Source organism: Panthera tigris, chromosome X (assembly GCF_018350195.1).
Source record: "Panthera tigris isolate Pti1 chromosome X, P.tigris_Pti1_mat1.1, whole genome shotgun sequence".
Classification (NCBI taxonomy): domain Eukaryota; kingdom Metazoa; phylum Chordata; class Mammalia; order Carnivora; family Felidae; genus Panthera; species Panthera tigris.
In genome coordinates, this window is record NC_056677.1 from 39,128,371 (window position 1) to 39,152,047 (window position 23,677).

The window sequence follows — 23,677 nt, forward strand, 5'->3', positions numbered from 1 at the left end:
TGAAGTAGATTCCAGGGCCTCCTGTTTTATTTGTATCTCTGGTAATAACTTTGTTACCAAAATGTATCTCTACAACAGATTCATTCTGGTTTGGTACTGTATAAACAGCTCTCATAGCAAGCAAATTTGGTTTTAAAATTTGGCCCTGCCTTATGACTAATTGTGTGATCTTGGGCAAGATGCCTTACTCTTCTGATCCTCTCTCTCTGCATCTATAGTACTAGAGTAACTGTCTCCATTCTACAAGATTATTGTAAAGATTTATATGTATGTGAAAGTATCTGCCATTTTTTTTTTCAGCCCTCTCTTTTCAGTTCTCAGTTTGTCTACTATGTATCTAAAACTCCTCCGTTTGAGACCAGCTGAGATACTGTTTGTGAAACCCATTTTCCCATCCTAGAATTTAATACTTGTACTTTTGTCACTCTGCCCATCCTCAGAAATATGAAGTTAATGCCCAGCTTACTTTTCGGTCATACGGTGTTGTTACTTTTAAGTTGGCCAGTAGAGAGGTCATGTGTGTTTGTTGTGTTTCTTCCCTGTTTCAGATGATAACCCCGTAGGTGGATTTGGTTGCCTCTTTACGCCATATAATTAATTATATGTTTTATTTCATTACTTTTTAATGGCGTTAATGATAATTGCTTATATTCGTTACGTATTTCAGGCAATGTATGATCATTATTTCAATAAAAGTACACTAATTTTGAAAAATAGTTTCACATAATGCCTCCAATTTTCACATCCTGGCAGACTGTTAATTATTTCCTTCATGTGAAGGAAGGAAATGCAAAATAAGATGTAATAACACCCCTATTCTTCAGTCCTTTAATGCCAGAGTATCTTTCATTTAATGAAGATTGTGTAGAAATTCTTCTTAATATTTACATGTTCTTAATATTTACAAATATCTTATTTACATGTCCCTAAATATATCAACATTGGAACTTTTTTGGATTTTAAAGGTAAAGACTCTGGCTTTTTTTTTTTTTTTTTTTTTTTTTTGTAATGTTTATTTATTTCTGAGACAGAGAGAGACAGAGCATGAGCGGGGGAGGGGCCGAGAGAGAGGGAGACACAGAATCCGAAGCAGGCTCCAGGCTCTGAGCTGTCAGCACAGAGCCCGACATGGGGCTCGAACTCACGAACCACGAGATCATGACCTGAGCTGAAGTCAGATGCTCAGCCGACTGAACCACCCAGGCGCCCCAAGACTGTGGCGTTTTTTAATGAGAACCTGTGGGTAATTGGCTAGATACCAGTATGAGTTCCCTTATAATTTGGTATTTAAGGATGGTAAGTACTGACTTACCATTGTGTCGCAGAGACACAATTCAAAGGAAATGGATTGAACTCAAATGAGATGTGCACGTTAGTTTGGCATTTTACCAAGTGCTTATTAGTGTTTCTTGAATAGATAAATGAAATGGAAGAGGCTATGAAATGATAAATACCTCTCGTAGGATGGCCTGGAAAAATGGAGGGCGGGGGGAGAGGTTGGCTTTATTTATCACCTTTTAACAAAATTTTTTTTTCTCTACAAACTGACAGTGCATTTGTATTCTCTAAACGTTCTCATTCACCAGTTCATTCGGCTTGTCTCCCGTGTACTATTATATGTGACATGAAACCACTGAGTGAAATAGCACTTTCACTTTCTTTTTCCCTTACTCTTCTTCAGGAACTACTTCATTTCCAGGTGTCTGATTTGATCTTACACCCTTTATTGACTCAGGACTTTTATTGTCATATTTTTTATGCCATGGCAGAAGGAATAAGTAAAGGCACAAGGATATGTATTTCCTTTTAGAAACCACTTTTGTAATCTGTGACAATGCCTCCTATCTTTGATAATTTTATTTTTATTATTTTTAATAGTATTGTACCAGTGTTAATTTCTTTTGAATTTTTTTTTAATGTTTATTTTATTTTTGAGAGAGAGAGAGACACAGAGCATGAGTGGAGGAGGGGTAGAGACAGGGAGACACAGAATTTGAAGCAGGCTCCAGGCTCTGAGCTGTCAGCACAGAACCCGATGGGGGGCTTGAACTCACAAACTGCAAGATCGTGACCTGAGCCGCTTAAGTCAGATGCTTAACCGACTGAGCCACCCAGGCGCCCCTATTTTATTTTTTTAAATAAAAATTAAAAAAAAAATTTTTTTTAAATTTATTTATTTTAAGAGAGAGAGAGAGAGAGAGGGAGAGCACAAGCAGGGAGAAGCAGAGAGAGGGAGAGAGAGAATCCCAAGCATGCTCTGCACGGTCAGTGCAGAGCCCGATGTGGGGGCTCAAACTCATGACCGGAGCCAAAATCAAGAGTCAGTTGCTTAACCGACTGAGCCACTCAGGCATCCTTAGAATTTATTTTTTAATGTAGAATACATAAATACATAAATTCATTTAATTAAGATACCGTGGACTCTATTTTAAAAATACTTGCTTAGAATTTGAATACTAGCTGTTAAAGTAATTTTAACCATGCCTTAAGTTTCTAAAATGTCGGTAATATTTCCTTGTTGAAGGTTTAACAGCATAGTTTTATTAATTCAGTTGCTAATACTTCTCTGTGGCTACCCCTGCCCTATTTAATAATGAATACTTCATGACGCTCAATAGCTTGACTCTTCTAGTTGGCATTTTGAAAATTTGAGTTCTTTAAAAATAGCTTTATTTAGATATAATTGACATATAACACTACTGTGTAAGTTTAAGGTGTACACCGCCTTTTTTGGGTACATTTATATATATTGCAATGTCATTACCATTGTAGCGTTAGCTAGCACCTCTACCTCATCACATATTATCATTTTGAGTGTGCATGCGTGTATGGTGAGAGCAATTAAGATCTAGTCTCTTAGCAGCTTTTAAGTTTGTAATACAGTATTTATTGACTATAATCTCTGTGCTGTGCATTAGCTCTCTGGGACTTAGTTATCTACTAGTTGCAAGTTTGTGCCTTTAAACAACATCTCCCTAGTTCTCACATTGGCAGTAGAACTCGGCTTCACCTGAATGTAATATCGCTCCAGTTCTTTTGGCAAACGATGGTCGTTACTGTTTATTTTGTCCCCTGTCCATTTTTACTTACTTGTGGGCAAAAATCATTGCCCGGCTTTTTCCTCTTTCCTCTACTCTTCAACTTGTACTTCACCTTTTAATGTTTCCTAGATAGTATTCTCTGATCTGAGGTGATCTCCTAATTGGTTTATCTAGCCGCTTCATAATGCTTTCTCCACTCTGCCAGCCTAGTTTTGTTTTTCCATCTTGATACTCATTTGTGCCATGAGTTCTGTTACATACCTTTAAGCGTAAAGTAGTATAAACAGCAGAAGTACTTCAGTTCCTCCAAAATACATGTTTGAAAAGGACATGACTGCTCATAGATCTGCAGTAACCATTCTCTCTGATACGGATGGGTTAGAGTGGGGCCAGGTTTCCCATTTCAGTTTGCTCTCCTCACATATATTTTACCTGCAAGAAATCCTTTCCAACCAAAGAGCATCTTTTTTGGTGTTTACCCATAACAGCTAGCTTCATGAAGCATTCAGTGTATCTGATGCCACATTAAAAAAAAAAAGAAAAAAAAATCATCATTTTATCCCCTTTGTAAAATATATATTGTGTGCTCCTTGTATTTGTTATTGGTGTAAATATGTCTTATTTTGATAAGAATACAAATTGTAGACTACTTGATTTAAAGAACTTGGAAAAGAACTCATCCTGTACTCTGATCATTTGTGTACACAGATTAGACACATACTAGAATCAGTGTTTTAAAATTTCTGGTCAGTTGTATACCTGTATTTTTGTAAAATACAATAGAAATGAGCTGGGAGACAAGTAGGACACTGTGACAGGAAAAAAGGTGTGGGATAAAGGGGTTCTCCGTGGATGCATGGATGGAAGATCATACATTTTGTAGATCTTAAGGAGTTAATAAACTAGTTCATTTATTAACTGATTCAGTGTTGGAATAGATTTCTCATTTATTGGCTTGATTCACTTTTTTGTAGGCGGTAAAGTAAGCAGCAGGCTTTGGGATTGGGAGGTGGAAAGGCTTTGAATGGAGATGAGTCCTTTGGGAGTTTATCGAGTTGGAGGTACCTGAGGGACATCAAGTATTGGTATAGACAGATAGAAGTCTAGAGCCATAAAACAGGGCTGTGAAAAGAAGTAATAAGACTTGGAACATCTTCAGTATTACAGTGTCTTTTGTCTGACTTTTTTGTTAAGGATACTTTGGGAGGAGACCAGATGGGAAACTTCCTTTTTGAGTAAAGATTGCCAGGATGTGTTAGCTGTTAGTTACTGGTGTGCAGTAGAGTTTCTCCTCAAAACAGTTAAGAATAATCTTGTATTACAGAGAATCAGAAGAACTTGAGTTTGAGGGCTGTGAAAGAACCTCAGTCAGATCAGCTTAGCCAGCAGAGGGACTTGACTCCTAAGCCCTGCCAAAACTTGCCAGTTTCAGTTCTGCATCTGCTTCTCAGAGACCAAATCCCTAAAGTGCCATCGTGTCTCAGGACCTTTTCCTAGTCTCATCCACTTATCATAGACTGTTAGGTTTAGGAATGAATTTGTTGGCTTTAATTTGTTCTTTTAGAATTGTGGCAGTCTGTAACAATGAAAAAAGTGACTTGCAAGGGTACCTTCCCCTTTCTCATTTAAAATCGTCCGCAAAACCCTCTTTCATAAGGGCTGTGTAAAAATAAGTGGTTTCCTCAGCTTGAAGTACCTCTCTTCTTTTTTCCCTCATCTACATCTTTTGGATTCCATTATGGAATTGTCTTTTAAACTTCTTCTGTTTTCTTTTTTAAGTGTGTTTATGTTTTTAGAGGTTGTGTGCGGGGGACAGGGGGCAGAGAGACACAGAGAATCCCAAGCAGGCTCCACGCTGTCAGCTCGGAGCCCGACACAGGGCTCCATCCCCTGAACTGTGAGATCTTGACTTGAGCCAAAACCAAGAGTCGGACGCTTAACCGATTGAACCACCCAGGCGCCCGTGTCTTTTAAACTTCTGTGAGAACATGAATGTCAGTGAGCCACGTATTCAGTTTTGTAGATGTGTAGCCATAGCAGAGTGCCTGGCGTTGCCATCATTTTATTCCGAAAAGGCCATGCCTGTGCTAATTGAATATAGTCAACAGTATCAACTACCTTGCCTCCTTGGTCTGAAGTAAAGTTTTCGCGGGCAAGTACACAATTTAAAAACTTGAAAATAGTGGCATTTAACCCCAATTGTGCATTGGAAAAACTTACAGAAGCTTTTTTTCTGGTCTACAGGCTGTCAGCCCCAACCCACTGAGTCAGAACATCCGAGATTGGATCTGGAATCCAAACATTGCTCCAAATTTTAATAACTTATACATACATAAATAATTTCTTAATTACAAAAACAAGTTATATCACTGCTTGTCTTCAGGATTGGGACTATAGTTGAAGGGTTCTGTAATTGGAAAGATTTATGAGATAGGACAGACTCTACAGCTAGAAGGAAAACAATTTAAAGAGAAATAAAGTCTTGAAACTTGAGTTTTCCATGTTAATTACATGAATATAGATTCTCTTCCTCCAGATAGAAATCAAGTTCCTTAGTCTATATAAAGCAAAATGCTGTGAAGTTATTTTGAAATATTGAACAAGTCAAAAGCTTTTAAAACAAAAGGTAACTTTGGTGATAAAAGCGTCAACAGAAATTATTATGAATAGAACCTTTTTGTTCAAGTGGACCAGAAGCGCTGTATAAAAAGAAAATCACCATAACATTAAAAAAACATGTTAGGTAAATCTTGCTTGGAAATTAATTTTCAGTAGAATGCTTTCTGCCTTGAGGTTTGTATGTAGTCTTTGAACTGCAGAAGCCTCTACCGCATAATAACTATTTCACACAGCAATAGTCAGTTTCAGTACTGCAGTATTTCCGGGTGGGGTGCAAATGTTTCCTGGCTGCTTCTGTTGGTGGCAGGGATGGCTGCTGGATATTTTACCTTGGTATATTCAGATCCTGGGGCTGATTATTATAATTGATAGTCATTTCTGCTGGTTTATATGTTAATAGGTACATCTCTTTTGCATCTGGTTTAGATACTAGAAATGAAACTGAGGTCATGTCATTCCCACCCCAGTCCCTCATCTGCCTGTAGTTTACTGCAAAGCGTATCATTGTTTTTCTTTGTATGGGGTAGTTTTATGTTTTTAGTTTTCTTAGTTGCTTATACTTCGTAATTACTCTGTTAAGTTCTTTCATTCTCACATGCATGTTTTTGAATATGTACTCTTTTGCCAAGTAATTTTTCTAATACTGTTGCTATTTGAAAATGTTTAATATTTCACTGTGTTGTGGGTTTGAAATGATACATCAGTGACTTCATTGGTGCTTTTAAGAGTGATTGATAATTATGTAAACATGGTCCAGAACTGCTTCTGCCAGGTTTCATTGCAGGACCTTGCATATTGATAGATGAAATGTAGTCTAGGCAATTTGAATTATGCATCTCTGCTCTTTGTGGGATGTCATTGTAATAGTAAAACTAAAAATACTGCCATCTCGAAGTGTGTTTTTTTACAGGTCAGTTTGTATCCTTTGATGTCTCAGTTAGGGAAGGTCTGCTTGCTTGCTCTTATCTAAATATAAGCATATGCCAACAGGATCGACTAGACTTAGGAATGTCGGAGAGTCTGAATGTGTGGCTACTGGGCTCCTCTTTTTGCCTAGAGGAAGACAACTGATTATAAAGCATGCTTTGCTTTCATAGTGCTCACTTTTTATTTCCTTTATAGAAGTATAGTTGACATACAGTGTTGTATTAGATTCAGTTGTACGAGTACTGTTTTTTTTTTTTTTAATTTTTTTTTTTTTAACGTTTATTTATTTTTGAGACAGAGAGAGACAGAGCATGAACAGGGGAGGGGCAGAGAGAGAGGGAGACACAGAATCTGAAACAGGCTCCAGGCTCTGAGCTGTCAGCACAGAGCCCGACGCGGGGCTCGAACTCACAGACCGCGAGATCGTGACCTGAGCCGAAGTCGGCAGCGTAACCGACTGAGCCACCCAGGCGCCCCACGAGTACTGTTTAAAATAGTCTGGGATCTATTGCTATGGTAGCACGCTAAAGGGATGTTTGAGTGTATATACAATCTGCTTAGTAGGCCAAGGGAAAATAAAAGCAGTTCCTTGTTTTTGTTTTGTTTTGTTTTTTAATAAAAGCAGTTCTTGAAGTGCTCAGATGTTGGATCTTTTTTTTTTTTTCCACTTAGTCAACCATGACACATAACTTTTCATTTGTTTCGTTGATCATTGTATTCCTAGTGCCTGCATTGGCCTAAGGACATTATAGACACTTGATAAATATTTGTTGAATGGATTAAATATTTAATAATTAAGGGTTATAGTCGTTTTGTTAGTAGTTTGTCCAGTCAGAATATTACAACCGTTAAATTTTAAAGAGTACTGCAGATGTAGGCTAGCCTAATTATGCTTGCACAATAACAGACATTTGTGAAGGAATATGATAGCTGCTGTGTTCATACCAAATGATGCCTTCTCATCTTTCTTTCACTGTAATACTGGGTAGCTGACATGAGTTTGTTTTTGGTAATGGAGGGTTCTAGTTGGCCGAGTGCAGTTTTGTTCATTCTGTGTTGAAATATAGTACTGAAAGCTTGCTAATGATTATTTCTTTCGATAAAGTCTTTTGGAGTTTACATCCAGAAGTTGTCATTAATGTGTATCAATTTTCAGTTTGTCCAATAGTTGTAAGAAATACAACTGTTTAGATATTTGGGTTGTGGAGAAGAATGAGCTTATTGTGGTCAAAATATTTTTTTAATGGGTTTGTGCTTTGGCTGTTGATTACTTTTAATGTTAAAACTTGTAAAGAATCAGAAAATTTGAATATACATATATGGAAATATTTTTATTCAGAGTTCAAAGAGATTTACTTTTTTTTATCTTAAGGATTTTATACCAACTCTGGTACTCGTTTTTCTTTCTTAGTTTATACACCAGATTTAATGTTGATAAAGTAGATGTCACATGTCACCCAGTGTCCTTGATCATGGTTTGTGTTCTTAAACATTCATGTTATCCACTGAATTTAGCATGTATTTTTTGGGCAGGTTTATATGATCTTGTTATAAATGGGTACTGTAAACTATTCGTGGTTTAATGTTGCCTACATATATAATAGCATATGCATTCTAAAAAGAAAACTATATTTCATAGAGGAGCTTGAACCAGGCTATTTGATGCATTCTTGGTAGTATTTCAGATAGTTTTTTTTCTTAATGTTTATTTATTTTTGAGAGAGAGTGTGAGTGGGGAGGTAAAGAGAGAGAGGGGGGTCAGAGGATCCGAAGCAGGCTCTGCCCTGACAGTAGAGCCCGGTGTGGGGCTGAACTCACAAACCATGAGATCATGACCTAAGCTGAAGTCGGGCGCTTAACTGACTGAGCCACCCAGGCACCCCTAACTTACAGTTTTTAAAATAATGGTCTTAAACTATTTAAACTGCTCTAGACCTGATACTTACTATTTACGTGAAGGCTTTTTCTGAAGCTTTTTTCATATAAGCAAAATTATACATACAATAACTTGATTAAAGTTAATTCTCCATTCTCACCTGTCTCAAGAAAGTAACCCAGCAGCAGGTTATCAGCAATAAATGTACAAAGTAATTCTAGCTGTTTGTCTAGTGTGTTTTATTAGCATAGCATGGTTTCATGATTATGTTAGACTTTATGTACCTGGAAATTAAGGCACATGTATATGACTGAATTTAGTGCACTGATTTTCTCATTCTCTTCTTGCAGCATTTTCAGTTAGCTTTGGTTGACTGCAATCCCTGCACTTTGTCCAATGCTGAAAGTAAGTATTTTTAAGTAATAGTTTTCTACATGTATTCAGATCACCTCATGGCAAATAATAGTAGTAATGATGGTGATAATGATGATGATGATGATGATGATGATAGTGATAAACTCCTTTGCAATTTTTCTTCTAGAATTATTGAATCTAACTGTATTGGTTGCCATGGCTACTTGTACAGATGGAACATGTGAGACCAGTTATTGTGAACAGCCTGTGTCTAAAATAGATATGCCAGTGAACTGGGTAGTTGAATTAAAATTGTCTGCCCTAATGAACAAGATTGATTATGCATTAATTATGTCATAGATGACTTGGGGGGATTAAAAACAGGGTTTGCCAGTGTTTTAGGAAAAATAAGTATACAGAGATTCTTACGTGGTAGCTCACCGATTCCTGCTGTGTGGTATTAAAATTATTGGTAATTATGAATACTCTTTTGATTTTTTTTTATTACAGCTTTACGCATCATATATAAAGTTTGAAGTGACATTTTTCAATTAATTCAGAAAGAATGTGTGTGAGAAACCTGTTCCGATAACAGTGGTTTTCTTCAGTTATTTTCTGCTTCTGTGTACGTCTCTTTCCAAAAGCAGATTGGGTTGATTATGATGTGTTTATCAATATGCATGTGTTGTCATATTTAGTGTTCTCTACAGTATAGCCAATAAAAGTTTAAAGGATATTCATTGGGTTCAAGCTCGATTTCTTTAAAACTTTCTTGAAATATTAAAATTTTAATTAGAGTGTATGAAAAATTGAATCATTCTTAATGAAAATTTCAGGTTAAAGGATTCTAGGTTTTAGAAAGTCGGTATTTTGCTCTAAGTGATTTCGTGTTTTAACTCCATAGAATGACATCAGGTGAAAAGTAGTGTCAGTGTTAAAAATGCCTAAGAAAATGCGTACATGAATAGACTGTAGAAATTAGAATGTAATTTGTTAGTACACGAATTACGACACGGTGTGGATTAAATCATCGTCTAAGCCAGACCAATTATATCACGCTTCTACTGGAGGCAGTTTCCTGAGAAAACATAAAAGATTTCTGTTTTCTTTAAATGAAACTCAGGATTTGCTACCAATCAGTGTGTTTGCTGAATAAATGGTGGCAGCAATATTGTAGTTTCTAAAACGAGGTTAGATTAGAAAAAAGTTTAACTCCGATGCATTTATTAAATGTTAATTTATACTTTTTCCTTAATTATATGGGAGTAAGGGAACAGCTCGTTTTCATTTAATTGGTTATATCTTGTACCTTAAAGCTAACTCTCATAACTGTATGTCTGTTTGAATGATAACTTTTGAGGGATGTTTCATAAACTTTAGACTAATTATTTTGGTAAATCCTCATTTTATTCTGCTCTGTTGAAGTTAAATCTCAGTTGTAGGTCCTTGCTCTTGCTTGAGAGGAAGACACCTACATCTGTAGAATGAGTACCATTGGGCAGAAAACTTTTCCTGTTGAACGTGAAGAGGATATTCGAACCATCATGAATACATTTTCAAGTTTACTGTGTCTCTGTCTCTGTATGTTGTTGAGAAGGGAAATAGGAGGGAGGGTAACCCACATCCTGGTTTGCCTGGACTCAGGACTTTCTGTGCTATAAGGCTGGTTACTGTGATGGAAGGGAACAGGCTTTATTTAGAGACATTAGGCCATTATAGTTCAGTTGATTTGGGTAGTTTATTTTAGGCAGTCTGTGTGATTACATGATAGCCATGGTAATGGCTGATGTCTCACAGAGCACTAACAAATGTAGATTACCTACTTTGAGCCAGACATTATTACTATTTAAATATCAGGCTCTTATTATCTTTGCAAAGCGTATTTCTCTTTGAATTTTTAACGTCATCACCTGTTTGTGTATGCCACAGACCTTGACTACTCTCTGAAATCTTCCATGTTACTTTGTGATACTTCAGACGATCAGAAAATTATAGAAAGTGAAGTAAGCTTTTAAAAAAATGTCTATATGAGATATTTGTATTTTATGGCACAGTTCATTTATGCAATTAAAAAGTAAGTAGATACACTTATTGCGTCTAGAGCTTTTTAAGAGGGGTTAATTACAGTTGGTGTTTTAAAAAGCAGAATCATGGTGACGTGAGACTTTTCATTATATGTTGGTCCCTTGGGATAAAATTGTTTCCTCTAGATTTAATTAATTCTCTTAATTCTAAAAATAATATATAACTTCTGAATAAAGTTTAATTTCAGAACCTTTTATGGCAATCTTTGTTAAAAATTTCCACTTCTAATTGAGACTTGCCAAGTGGAGCTTTTTTGGTTGTATGGTTATATTTCAGTTGAAGACGATTTTTAACAACTTAAATATGTGGTGACTTTCACACTACAAAAGATGACACTGGATTTCGTAATTCATTGCTTAGGGGGGCCCTAGATGGAGGGCCTAGGGACTGAGCTTGGAGGAAGTTAAAGGCGGTAGTGGGATGCTAGCTAGCTAGTTCTTTTCTCCCTTATCACCTTTATTAGAGGTGTAAGAAGATAGGAAATGAGTATAGTTTTTCCATCCCTTTCTCGTTCTCTTAGCCTGTAACCCAGTCTCCCTCCAGTGATGCACTGAGGTGAGATTTGGACTTGAATCTCAAGGAGAGCTGTATTGGAAAGGGGGAGTGCAGAATAAGAAAAGCCCTCAACAGATATGGATAAAGGGGATATCTCTATATGTAGAAATTTTGTTATTATTTTTATGTGTTTTTCACAAAAAGCTGATTTTCATTTTCTAAAGATACTTGTTTTGCCTCATCTCTGATTAATGTGTGATATTTAACAATTGTTTATGGAGAGAGATGTAGTATTTACTTTCGATCCAAAAATGTTTGGTTTTAAAGTTCATTATGTATTTCATTTATTTGTTTTGCTCTTTAGGGTTACTTAGTTTAGTTCTTCCCAGGTGCTTGTCGAGGGAACAGGTATCAGAATATCTTGCAGAACCCATTAAAAAGGCAGCCTTCTAGGCCTTGCCCCAGGCTCACTGAATCATAATCTCAGGAATCTCTATTTTTAACAAACCTCCCAGGTGAATCTTACTGTTAGGAGAATCAGTGAGAGAGTTACTTCATGGTGCATCCCTCAGTGAGTACTTGATGATAGCTGTGTGGACCTTGTTTTCAAAGATGCACATAAACATTTTGCATATACATTTGATAGGCTCCCAGACTCTTTGAAATCCAGCTGTGAAATCCAGGTAGATGGAACATTTAAAAAAGAGGTTTGTCATTGAAGAATGGAAATTATAGCATTAAAGTAGCTAGAATCCAGTTTTGATTTCCTGGTTCATTGTTGCTTTTGTTGCATCATTCATACTTTGGTGATGCAGTATATCAGGAAGACCTGCAAACAGAAGCTGAAGTATATTTATTTGATTTTCAAGACATACTTGTTAATCTTGTGACTCTTTACTATTCTTGCCTTCTAAGTGGTTTGTCTTTTTTTTTTTTTGAATAATTCTGAACAACCAATAGAGAAATGCAACAACTCATTTCCTCTGTGTGTTGTTACTAGAGTCATCCTGGCTTATGACTTCTTTATAAATGTTGTTATGAAATACGGTATAAAGAATTAGAGGCTTTCTTTGGTTCTAGTACTTTTTTTTTTTAACCGAAATACTGACTTTATTTTATTGACATGGACCTCTGTTTTTAAAATAACCGTGTTTTGATATGCGTAGATTTATAAGAGTTTTCTCTGTTTGCTTAATCTTACAGTTTTGAATGTTGTAAGGAATATACTCACTTGCTATAGATTTTAATGTTGATTTTAATAATTAAACTGACAAATTTTGATAATGACCAACAATGAATACATGTGGCACAAATAGCTTCTTGTGTCATGTTCTTGAGTGTGTTTGCTTGTGTATTCTGTCTTATTAAAAATAAAAGTTATGTTCTGTTACTTAAATCTCTATAGTGTAGACTGTGCTTATGTTTGACATTTTATATTCTTCTTTAATTTACCCTAAACACTACTCTAATGGTATTGATTTTTATTTTCCATCATCTTTGCAGTTCAATTTCACATTGCCCACTTATATGAAACCCAGGTAAGTGTTTTAACTTACCTTACTTAAGCAAATGTGATCACCCATAAGTGAAATCAGACATACATGTATTTTAATGGGATTCTGGACACTGTCTCCTTCATATATTTTATATTCATTAAATGTGATCAAGATTTTACTTAGTGAATCAGTACTTGCTGTGTATGAAGAAGTTTCATTTAATATGTTTTGCCTCTAAACTTTGGACTATCTGTAGCTTTAAATGACTGTGTTTAAGTTTTCTCTTATTCTCTTTTTTTATTATTTTCTTAATGTTTGTTTTTGAGACATAGAGCATGAGCGGGGAGGAGGGGCAGAGGGAGAGGGAGACACAGAATCTGAAGCAGGCTCCCGGCTCTGAGCTATCAGCACAGAGTGTGATGTGGGGCTCGAGAACCCACAGACCACAAGGTCTCGACCTTAACCAACTGAGCCATGCAGGCGCCCCATGTTTTCTCTTATTCTTAATGTAGAATGCCTAGTTTTCTTTGCAAAATGTTTATAGGTGGTTGTTATAATGCATTGCTATTTAGTTTTACTTTTTCTTAAGAATGAAATATTCCTTCCACGTGTCACCATTTAAAAACCATATTAGAGTCATCTCTTGATCTAATTACCAATAAATACTTTTATGGTTACTGTACTTACAAACCTTTTTTTGTTTAATTAGAACATTTTGTTTTTGTGTATGGCAGACTTTGCTTAGTTGTCTGATAAAAGGCATAACACATAGACATTTACTCTAGGCAGTAGCATGGAAAATCAGTTATAATTTGATATGAAAGTAAAATATTGAGTAATCAGAGTTTACCCAAAACATAAATTTTATAACCATTCTTTAGGGGAAAAAATACTGTCATATTTGTGCATCTGTTTTGTAAGGTCTCTTTAGTTTCAATACCATGGAGGGCTTGAAAAAATTAACATCAGATTCCTGGCCACTTCGATCTGCTGTGCCCCTGATTCCCCCAAAACACATGGGTGTGTGTGCCCTAGGAAGAAGAATTTATGCACCCTACTAATCTAGGGATTTTATCAACCTTGAGAAGATGCTTGTGAGAATTACATCAGCTTGTGGATCAGCCTTTACCTGCCAATGCTAATCCCAGCTTCTGCCAACTGCTGATTTTTGCAAAATCAGCAAGGGCCCCAGGGGGAAAGCAGCTACAGAAATCAGCTTCCTCTCCAAAGTTGTTCTCTCTTTGGAGTCGTAGCCCCTTCTGTTCTCATTACCTCAGGAGCTCTCTGCTGCCTTCAAAATGAGAAGTTCTGATTTTTTTTTTCCCTGAACTTTTCTAGTTCTTAGTGAACTTTGGCACTTAGTGAGCTTTAGCCAAAGCCGAAGTTTCCTCACTTTTATTTTTAATGAGAGTTTTTGCTGGTGGTGGAATTATCTTATTTGACCACTTTGAAATTTACATTCCATTGTCTTCTGGCTTTCATTGTTTCTCATGAGAAGTTGTCTGTTAGTGTTAATTTTTTTAATCTTGTGAAGGTAATATGGGGACAGGGCCCTCCCTCCATCGGTTCTTTCATTTGATACATTGTAGTTCCCATTAAGATTAAATAAAACAAAACCAGAAGAACAAAATTCATGGCAAGGAGACTGTGTAATTATTAGGTGACAAAAGATGACACTGTAAGCATATGAAAAATGCTTATACTTTCTATACTCCCTATAGAAAACAACTTTTTTATAGTTCAGCTAATTGTAGGAATATTTATAAATATGGAATTTTGAAATGTAAATTTAAGTAGTCCTATATGGTTAATGGCCACTGCTAGGTACTCAAAATAATTGAATTAAAGTTTCTTTATATAAAAAGTCTCCCTGCTAATAAATGTAGACATTATTTAGTATCACTTTACAAACCCCGAGGGCCCTATACCCACGTTACCTTTACAGGATTAAACAATAAGACTGTGATTAAGACAGAAAAGTGAGGGAATACTTTTTTTACAAGAGTGGTTAAGGAAGGCCTCTCTGAGCAGGAGCTATTTGGGCTGAGCCCAGAAATGTTTTAGTTAAATTTAATCATAAATATAGGTTAGGGTTACTTTATTTTTTAGCATTTTAAAAAATGTTTTAATTTTTATTTTTGAGAGAGAGAGCACATCCATGCATGAGTTGGGGAGGGGCAGAGAGAGTGGGGTACAGAGGATCTGAAGCAGGCTCTGTGTTGACAGGACAGAGCCCGATGTGGGACTCAAAGTCATGGACAGTGAGATCATGACCTGAGCCAAAGTCAGACGCTTAACCGAATGAGCCACCCAGGTGCCTCTAAGCTTTACTGAGGTGTAACCGACAAATAAAATTGTAAGATAAACTGCACAGTGTGATGATTTGATACGCGCGCGCGCACACACACACGCGCACGCACACACACACACACACACACACACACACACACACACACTGTGAAAGGATTTCTGCAATTACACACATTGCATTGAGTAAATTAACACACCTGTCACCTCACCTACCACTCCCCACCCCTGCCAGATTTTACATATAAGTGATACCATAAAGTATTTGTCTTCCTCTGTCTGGCTAATTTCACTTAGCATAATGACTTCCACGTTCACCCATGTTGTTGCAAATGACAGAATTTACTTCTTTTTTAAGGCTGAAATACTATTCCATTATATTTATATACTTACCACAGTTTCTTCACCCATCTTTCCACCAACACTTAGGTTGTTTCCATGCCTTGGCTGTTGTCCGTGATGCTACATTGAGCATGGGAATACAGATATATCTCTTTGAGATAATGGTTTTGTTTCCTTTGAAAATCTATCCAGAAGTGGGATTGCTGGATGATACAATAGTTCTATTTAGGTATGGATAATTTTAATGGGATGTCATCTCCCACACACCTGTTTTTACTAGATTTAACAATTAGATTCTCATAGGTTGCTTGGTGTATTGTCATACCATCTCTAAATACATTTTATTTCTCTGTATAATGTCATATGTCCAAGTATAGACACATATTATGTCATGTTAGGAATTGTTCTTGGAAAGCTATATCAGTTATTCTTTTCACATTCACATTTAAATTCCAGTTAGTCAACCTACAGTGTAATATTAGTTTCAGGTATCCTTCTTTGGAAAAATGTATATTCATGTCTTCTGCCCATTTTTCAATTGGATAATTCGTGTTTGGGGTGTTTATTGTATAAGATTTTTATATATTTTGCATAGTAACCCTTTATCAGCTATGTCATTTGCAAATATCTTCTCCCGTTCTGTAGGTTGCCTTTCAGTTTTGATGATTGTTTCCTTTGCTGTGGAGAAGCTTTTTATTTGGAGGTAGTCCCAATAGTTTATTTTTGCTTTTGTTTCCCTAGGCAGGAGCCCTATCTAGTAGAAAGTTGCTATGGCTGATGTCAAGGAAATTACTGCCTGTGTTTTCTTCAAGGACTCTTACAGTTTCAGGTTTCACATTTAGGTCTTTAATTTGAGTTAATCTTTGTGTATGGTGAAAGAGAATGGTCCAGGTTCATTCTTTTGCATGTTTTTCAATTTACCAACACCATTTGTTAAAGAGACCATCTTTTCCCATTGGATATTCTTTTCTGCTTTGTCAAACGTTAATTGACCGTATAATTGTGGGTTCATTTCTGGGTTTTTTATTCTGTTCTGTTGATCTATGTGTCTATTTTTGTGCCAGTACCATACTGTTTTGATCACTGCAGCTTTGTAATATAACTTAAGGTCCAGAATTATGATGCCTCCAGCTATGTTTTTCTTTTTCAAGGTTTCTTTGGCTATTCGTTGGTCTTTCGTGGTTCCCTACAAATTTTAGGATTGTTTGTTCCAACTCTCTGAAAAAAGCTCTTGGTATTTTGATAAGGATTGCATTAAATCTGTAGATTGCTTTGGGTATTATAGGCATTATAAAAATATTTGTTCTTCTAATCCATGGGAATGGCCTGTCTTTCCACTTCTTTGTGTCATCATCAGTTTCTTTCGTCAGTATTTTATAGTTTTCGAGTACAGGTCTTTCACCTCTTTGGTTAGGTTTATTCCTAGGTATCTTGTTGTTTCTGGTGCAGTTATAAATGAAATTAATTCCTTAATTTCTGTTTCTGCTGCTCATTTTTGTGTATAGCAGTGCAACAGAGTTTTGTATGTTGGTTTTGTATCCTACAGCTTTACTGAAGTTAGCAGTTTTTGCAGTTTTTTGAAGGACTCTTGGGTTTTCTATGTATAGTACCATGTCATCTGCAAATAGTGAAAGTTTTACTTCTTCCTTGCCAATTTGGATGCCTTTTTATTTCTTTATATTGACCAATATTGTGTTTAACAGAAGGGGTGAGAGTGGACATCCCTGTCTTGTTCCCGATAGTAGAAGAAAGGCTCTCAGGTTTTCCCCATTTAGGGTGATGTTAAATGTGGGGTTTTTCATATATGGCCTTTATTATGTTGAGGTGTGTTTCCTCTCACACTGCTTTTTTGAGAGATTTTATCATAAGTGGATGCTGTACTTTATCAAATGCTTTTTCTGCATCTGTTGAAATAATCCTGTAGTTCTTATCCTTTCTCTTGTTAATGTGATTTATCACATTGATTTGTGAATATTGAACCACCCTTGCAACTTGATCATGGTGAATGATTTTTTTTTTTTTTTTTTTTTTACTGTATTGTTGGATTTGCTTTGCTAGTGTTTTGCTGAGGATTTTTCATCAGTGTTCATCAGAGATATTGGTCCGTAGTTCTCTTTTTTTGTGTCTTTATCTGGCTTTGGTATCTGGTTAATGCTGGTCTCATAGAATAAATGTGTAAGTTTTCCTTCCTTTTCTTTTTTTTGGAATCCTTTGAGGAGAACTCTTCTTAAAATGTTTTGTAGAATTCACCTGTGAAGCCATCTTCTCCTGTACTTTGTTTGGGGGAGTTTTTTGATTACTGATTCAATTTCTTTGTTGGATTGGATTGGTCTATTCATGGTTTCTATTTCGTCCTATTTCAGTTTTGGTAATTTATATCTAGGAATTTATTTCTTCCAGGTTGTCCAATTTGTCGGCGTATAGATTTTCATAATAATAATCTTATAATTGTTTGTATTTCTGTGGTGTGGGTTGTTATTTCTCCTGTCTCATTTGTGATTTTATTTTTGCATTTTTTGGAAAAATTTTTAAAGTACTTTTTTATGTTTATTTTTGAGAGGGAGGGAGGGAGAGAGAGAGAGAGAGAGAGAGAGAGAGAGATGTGGGGGAGGGGCAGAGAGAGGGAGACAGAGGATCTGAAGCGGGCTCTGCACTGACAGCAGAGAGTCCGATGCGGAGCTTGCACTCACGAACCATGAGATCATGACCTGAGCCGAAGTCAGACGCTTAATTGACTGAGCCACACAGGCACCCCTCGTTTGTGAGTGTGTGTGTGTGTGTGTGTGTGTGTGTGTGTGTGTGTGTGTGTATTCTCTTTTTGACGAATCTGGCTAGAGGTTAACAAATTTTACTATTTTTTTCCAAGAACCAGCCCCTGGTTTCATGATCTCTGTTGTTTTGTTAGTTTCTATATCGTTTATTTCTGCTCTAATTTTTATTATTTTCTTCCTTCTGCTGGCTTTAGGCTTCATTTATTCCTTTTCTAGCTCTTTTAGGTAGAAGGCTAGGTTGTTTATTTGAGCGTTTTCTTCTTGAGGTAGGGGCATGTGTATTGCTATGTACTTCCCTCTTAGAACTTCTTTTGCTGCATCCCAAAGGTTTGGGGCTGTTGTGTTTTCATTTTCATTTTCATTTGTTTCATACATTTTTTATTTCTTTGATTGACTGGTTGACCCATTCATTGTTTAGTATCATGTTACTTAACCTGTGTGTATTTGTGGTCTTTCCAGAGTTTTTCTTGTGGTTGACTTCTAGTTTCATAGTGTTGTGGTCAGAAAAGGTGCATGGTATGACTTTGATCTTCTTGAGTTTGTTGAGTCCTGTTTTGTGGCCTAATATGTGATCTGTTCTGCAGAATGTCCTATGTGCACTTGAATAGAATATGTATTCTTTTGTTTCAGGATGCAGTGTTCTGAACATATCTGTTAAATCCATCCGATCCATTGTGTCCTTCAAATCCATTGTTTCCTTGTTGATTTTCTGTTTAAGTGATCTGTTCATTGATGTAAGTGGGATGTTAAAGTCCCCTATTATTATGGATTGGTTTCTTTACGTTTGTTACTGTGTTTTAAAGTCTAGTTTGTTGGATATAAGTCAACTTTCTTTTGACATTCATTTGCACGATAAATGCTTCTCCACCCCCTCAGTTTCCATCTGCATGTGTCTTTAGGTCTAAAAGGAGTCTCTTGTAGGCAGCATATAGATGGGTTTTATTCTTTTATCCATTCTATCACCTGATGGCTTTTGATTGGAGCATTTAGTCCATTTACATTCAAAGTAATTATTGATAGATATGTATTTATTGCCATTTTATTACTTGTGTTTGTTTCTGGAGATTTTCTCTGATTCTTTCATGGTGTGCTGGTTTTCTTTATTGCCTTACTTGGATTTCTTTTTATTCATTGCATATCTATTATTATTCTTTTACTTGTGGTTATCTCTAGGTTAATATATGACCTCTTCTGCCTATAACTGTCTACATTGTTGATGGTCGTTTAAATTTGAACTCATTCTACTCTTGTCCTCCCCACGTTTTAGGTATATGTTGTTATATTTTACATCCTTTTAGTTTGACTGAGTTTTTAATAGAAATCTTCTTTTTACTGCTTTTGTGTTTCCTACCTTCATACTGTCAATTTTGGTTTTTCTTTTCCACTCACAGAGTCCCGTGTAAGTATTTGTTGGAGAAGTGGCTTAGTGGTCACAAACTCCTTTAGTTTTTGTTTGTCTGTCAAACTCTTTATTTCTCCTTCTGTTTTGAATGTTAGCCTTGCTGGATAGGGTATTCTTGGTGGCAGATTTTTTCCACTCACCATTTTGAATATATCATGCCAGTCCCTTCTGGCTTGGAGAATTTCTGCTGAAAAATCTGCTTGATAGCCTCATGGGTTTTCCATTATAAGTAACTGTCTTATTTTGTCTTGTTTAAAAAAATTTTTTTTTATCACTACATTTGCCAGTTTAATTATAATATTTCTTGGTGTGGGTCTGCTTTTGTTGTTTTGATGGAGTCACTGAGTTCCCTACATCTGTTCTCATGTTGCATAATTATTCTTTCTCTCTTTTGTTCAGCTTCATTACTGAGTCTTCTCAGTCATTAATTCATTCCTCTGCTTCTTCCAGCCTGCTGTTCATTGCATCAGTCCTGTTTCTAATCTCATTTATTACACTCTTCATCTCTGATTGATTCTAACTCTTTTATTTCTGTGGTAAGGGTCTCACTGATGTCTTCCATTCTTTTCTCATGTCCAGTTAGTATCCTTATGATCATTGATTTAAGTTCTCCACCAGTTCTGTTACTTATATCTGTTTCACCTAGATCTCTGGCCATGACCTTATCTTGTTCTTTCATTCGAGATAAATTTCTGTGTTCTCATTTTGTCTAAGTCTCTGCCTTCTTTTATGTTAGAAAAGCCACTTGTGTCTCATGATCCTGAACTTAATGGCCTTATGAAGAAGATGTCATGTAGTGTCCAGGGCCTGGCACTTCAGGGAATGTATCTGCTGTGTGCTGTATGCACTCTGCTATTGTGTCGTGGCTGCTTTCTCCTTCAGGCCAGTCATCTGCAGAGGCTTTCTTTGCTTGTTGTAGGCAGTTTGTGTCCTTGGCCTGAATGCAGCAAGTTTTAACTAGGTGTGCCCTGGTCTGCTTGTGAAATGAGAACTGTCATCACCTCCACTGGAACTGAGACCCTGCAGAACTTTGTGGTCAGGACATGTGGTGTGGGCAGGAGTTTGTGCTGTTCTTCTGGGGGAGGGGCCCATGGCACTGGGGCTGAGGTAAGTGTGACTGATAAAGGGCAGTTCCACCAGAGTGGGGAGGGGGGTGGGGCTTAATGTAAGTAATTTAGGCAGCTAGTATCCCTGTTGCACTGGTTCTTGCTAGTGGCTCTGTGCTTATGCCTAGTGGTGGGGGTGTGGGGGGAGAATGGTGCCAGCCAGATACTTTGTTCCTGGAGACATCTCTCTGTGAACACTGCTTCTCATGGGCATGCTCTGAGAGGAGCAGATCATCTTCCCACTGCGTTCCCCAGGCACTCTTCAGATAGCTGTTTCCATGCTGTGTGTGCCTGGGTTGTTTGCCTGCCGTCTCTCCAAGAGCAGTCCCGATGCCTCTGGACTCTCGCAGAGGCCAGCCCAGCCCACTGATACTTTAAATTTTCGATTTAAGGCCATCTGGTTGCAAGAACTCATGAAATTTCAGCCCGTCTCATTTTCCAATCCAGTGGCCATAGGGAAACATTCTCCTTGTGCATTCCCTTGTGCTCTGATCTCACTCTCTCACTCTTCTCTCCAGCCACAGCTCTCTCCGCTCTGCAGCAGCCAATATCTATTTCTCCTCTAAATCATGTCTGCACTTTCTACCTTGTTTGATGTGACTTCTTCTCTACCTTGAGTTGTGGAGTTTGTTCTGCCAGTCTTCAGGTTGATTTCTGGGGCATTTAGAATGATTTGTACAAAGTTTTCTATTTGTGTTTGGAAGCAAGCCAAGGGTTCTCCTACTTTGCTGCCATCTTCGAGGGAAGTCCTATATCATTTATTTAATGTAGCTTTCCCTATTTATTTGTGTGTGTGTGTGTGTGTGTGTGTGTGTGTGTGTGTGTGTAAATGTATATTTATTTATTTAAATTTACATCCAAGTTAGCATATTGCGCAATAATGATTTCAGGAGTAGAATCCAGTGATTCATCCCCTACATAAAACACCCAGTGCTCATCCCAACAAGTGTCCTTCTTAATGTCCCTTGGCCATTTAGCCCATCCCCCCACCCATAACCCCTCCATCGCCCTAAGTTTGTTCTCAGTATTTAAGAGTCTCTTATGTTTTGCCCCCCTCCCTGTTTTTATGGTATTTTTGTTGCCCTTCCCTTATTTCATCTCTTTTGTATCTTAAATTCCACATATGAGTGAAGTCATATGATATTTGTCTTCCTCTAATTTCGCTTAGCATAATACACTCTAGTTCCATCCACATCGTTGCAAATGGCAAGATTTCATTCATTTTGATCGCTGAGTAATATTCCTGTGTATGTGTATGTGCACACACACATATATATACACATATACATACACATACACACACATACATACATACATACATACATACATACATACCACATCTTCTTTATCCATTTATCTGTTGATGGACATTTGGACTCTTTCCATACTTTGGCTATTGTCGATAGCGCTGCTATAAACCTTGGGGTGCATGTGCCTCTTCAAAACAGACACCTGCATCCTTTGGATAAGTACCTAGTAGTGCAGTTACTGGGTCATAGAGTAGTTCAGTTTTTAAGTTTTGAGCAACCTCCATACTGTTTTCCAGAGTGGCTGCATCAGTTTGCATTCCCACCAGCAGTACAAAAGGGTTCCTCTTTCTTCTGCCATCCTCGCCAACATCTGTTGTTGCCCGAGTTGTTAATGTTAGCCATTCTGACAGGTGTAAGGTGGTATCTCATTGTGGTTTTGATTTGTATTTCCCTGATGATGAGTGATGTTGAGCATCTTTTCATGTGTCTGTTAGCCATCTGGATGTCTTCTTTGGAAAAGTGTCGTCTATTCACGTCTTATGCCCATTTCTTCACTGGGCTGTTTGTTTTTTGGGTGTTGAGTTTGATAAGTTCTTTATAGATTTTGGATACTAACCCTTTATCTGATATATCATTTGCAAATATCTTCTCCCATTCCATCAGTTGCCTTTTAGTTTTGCTGATTGTTACCTTCTCTGTGCAGAAAAGAAGCTTTTTATCTTCATGAGGTCCCAGTAGTTCATTTTTGCTTTTGTTTCCCTTGCCTGAAGTTACTGCGGCTGAGGTCAAAGAGGTTTTTGCCTGCTTTCTCCTCTACGATTTTGATGGCTTCCTGTCTTATATTTAGGTCTTTCATCCATTTTGAGTTTATTTTTGTATATGGTATAAGAAAGTGGTCCAGGTTCATTCTTCTGCAAGTCGCTGTCCAGTTTTCCCAGCACTACTTGCTGAAGAGACTGTCTTTATTCCATTGGATATTCTTTCTTGCTTTGTCAGAGATGAGTTGGCCATACATTTATGGGTCCATTTTTGGGTTCTCTGTTTTGTTCCATTGATTTAAGTGTCTGTTTTTGTGTCTGTGCCATGCTGTCTTGTAACAGCTTTGTAACACATCTTGAAGTCTGGAATTGTAGCTTTCCCATTTTATTAGCTGAGACCTGTAGAACCACTTTTTTTCTAAAATTGTTTTAAATGTTTATTATTTTTGAGAGAGAGAAAGAAAGAGAACAAGAGCGAGAATGAGAACACAAAGTGGGGAGGGGGCAGAGAGAGGGAGACACAGAATCTGAAGCAGGTTCCAGGCTCTGAGTTGTCAGCACCAGAGCCTGATGCGGGGCTCGAACTCATGAACTGTGAGATCATGTCGGACACTTAACCGACTGAGCCACCCAGGTGCCCCATAGAACCACATTATTTTCTAATAGTAATAGTATTATTTGCCCCCCCCCCCCGAATTTAATTAAATAACTTGAACAGTTTGCCATCTAAATGCTTATTAGTCTTGAGTCAGTTGAGTGCCTGACTCTTGATTTCGGCTCAGGTGTCAGGCCCCGCACTGACCATGTAGGGCCCGCTTGGGATTCTCTCTGTCCCTTTCTCTGCCCGG

General features: G+C 37.2%; 1 protein-coding gene across 16 annotated transcripts in view; it reads left to right on the forward strand.

Moving 5' to 3' along the window:
- The window catches only part of KDM6A (lysine demethylase 6A), a 205,946-nt gene that overhangs the window by 113,341 nt on the left and 68,928 nt on the right, over window positions 1-23,677 (forward strand). For 15 of the 16 annotated variants that reach the window (XM_042973853.1, XM_042973856.1, XM_042973858.1 and 12 more), the window contains 2 exons: window positions 8,814-8,868; window positions 12,901-12,935. In XM_042973853.1, the coding sequence (XP_042829787.1) occupies window positions 8,814-8,868; window positions 12,901-12,935 (90 nt within the window). Of the gene's footprint in view, window positions 1-8,813; window positions 8,869-12,900; window positions 12,936-15,684; window positions 15,772-23,677 lie in introns of those variants that run through there. The other variant, XM_042973870.1, reaches the window with a different exon arrangement.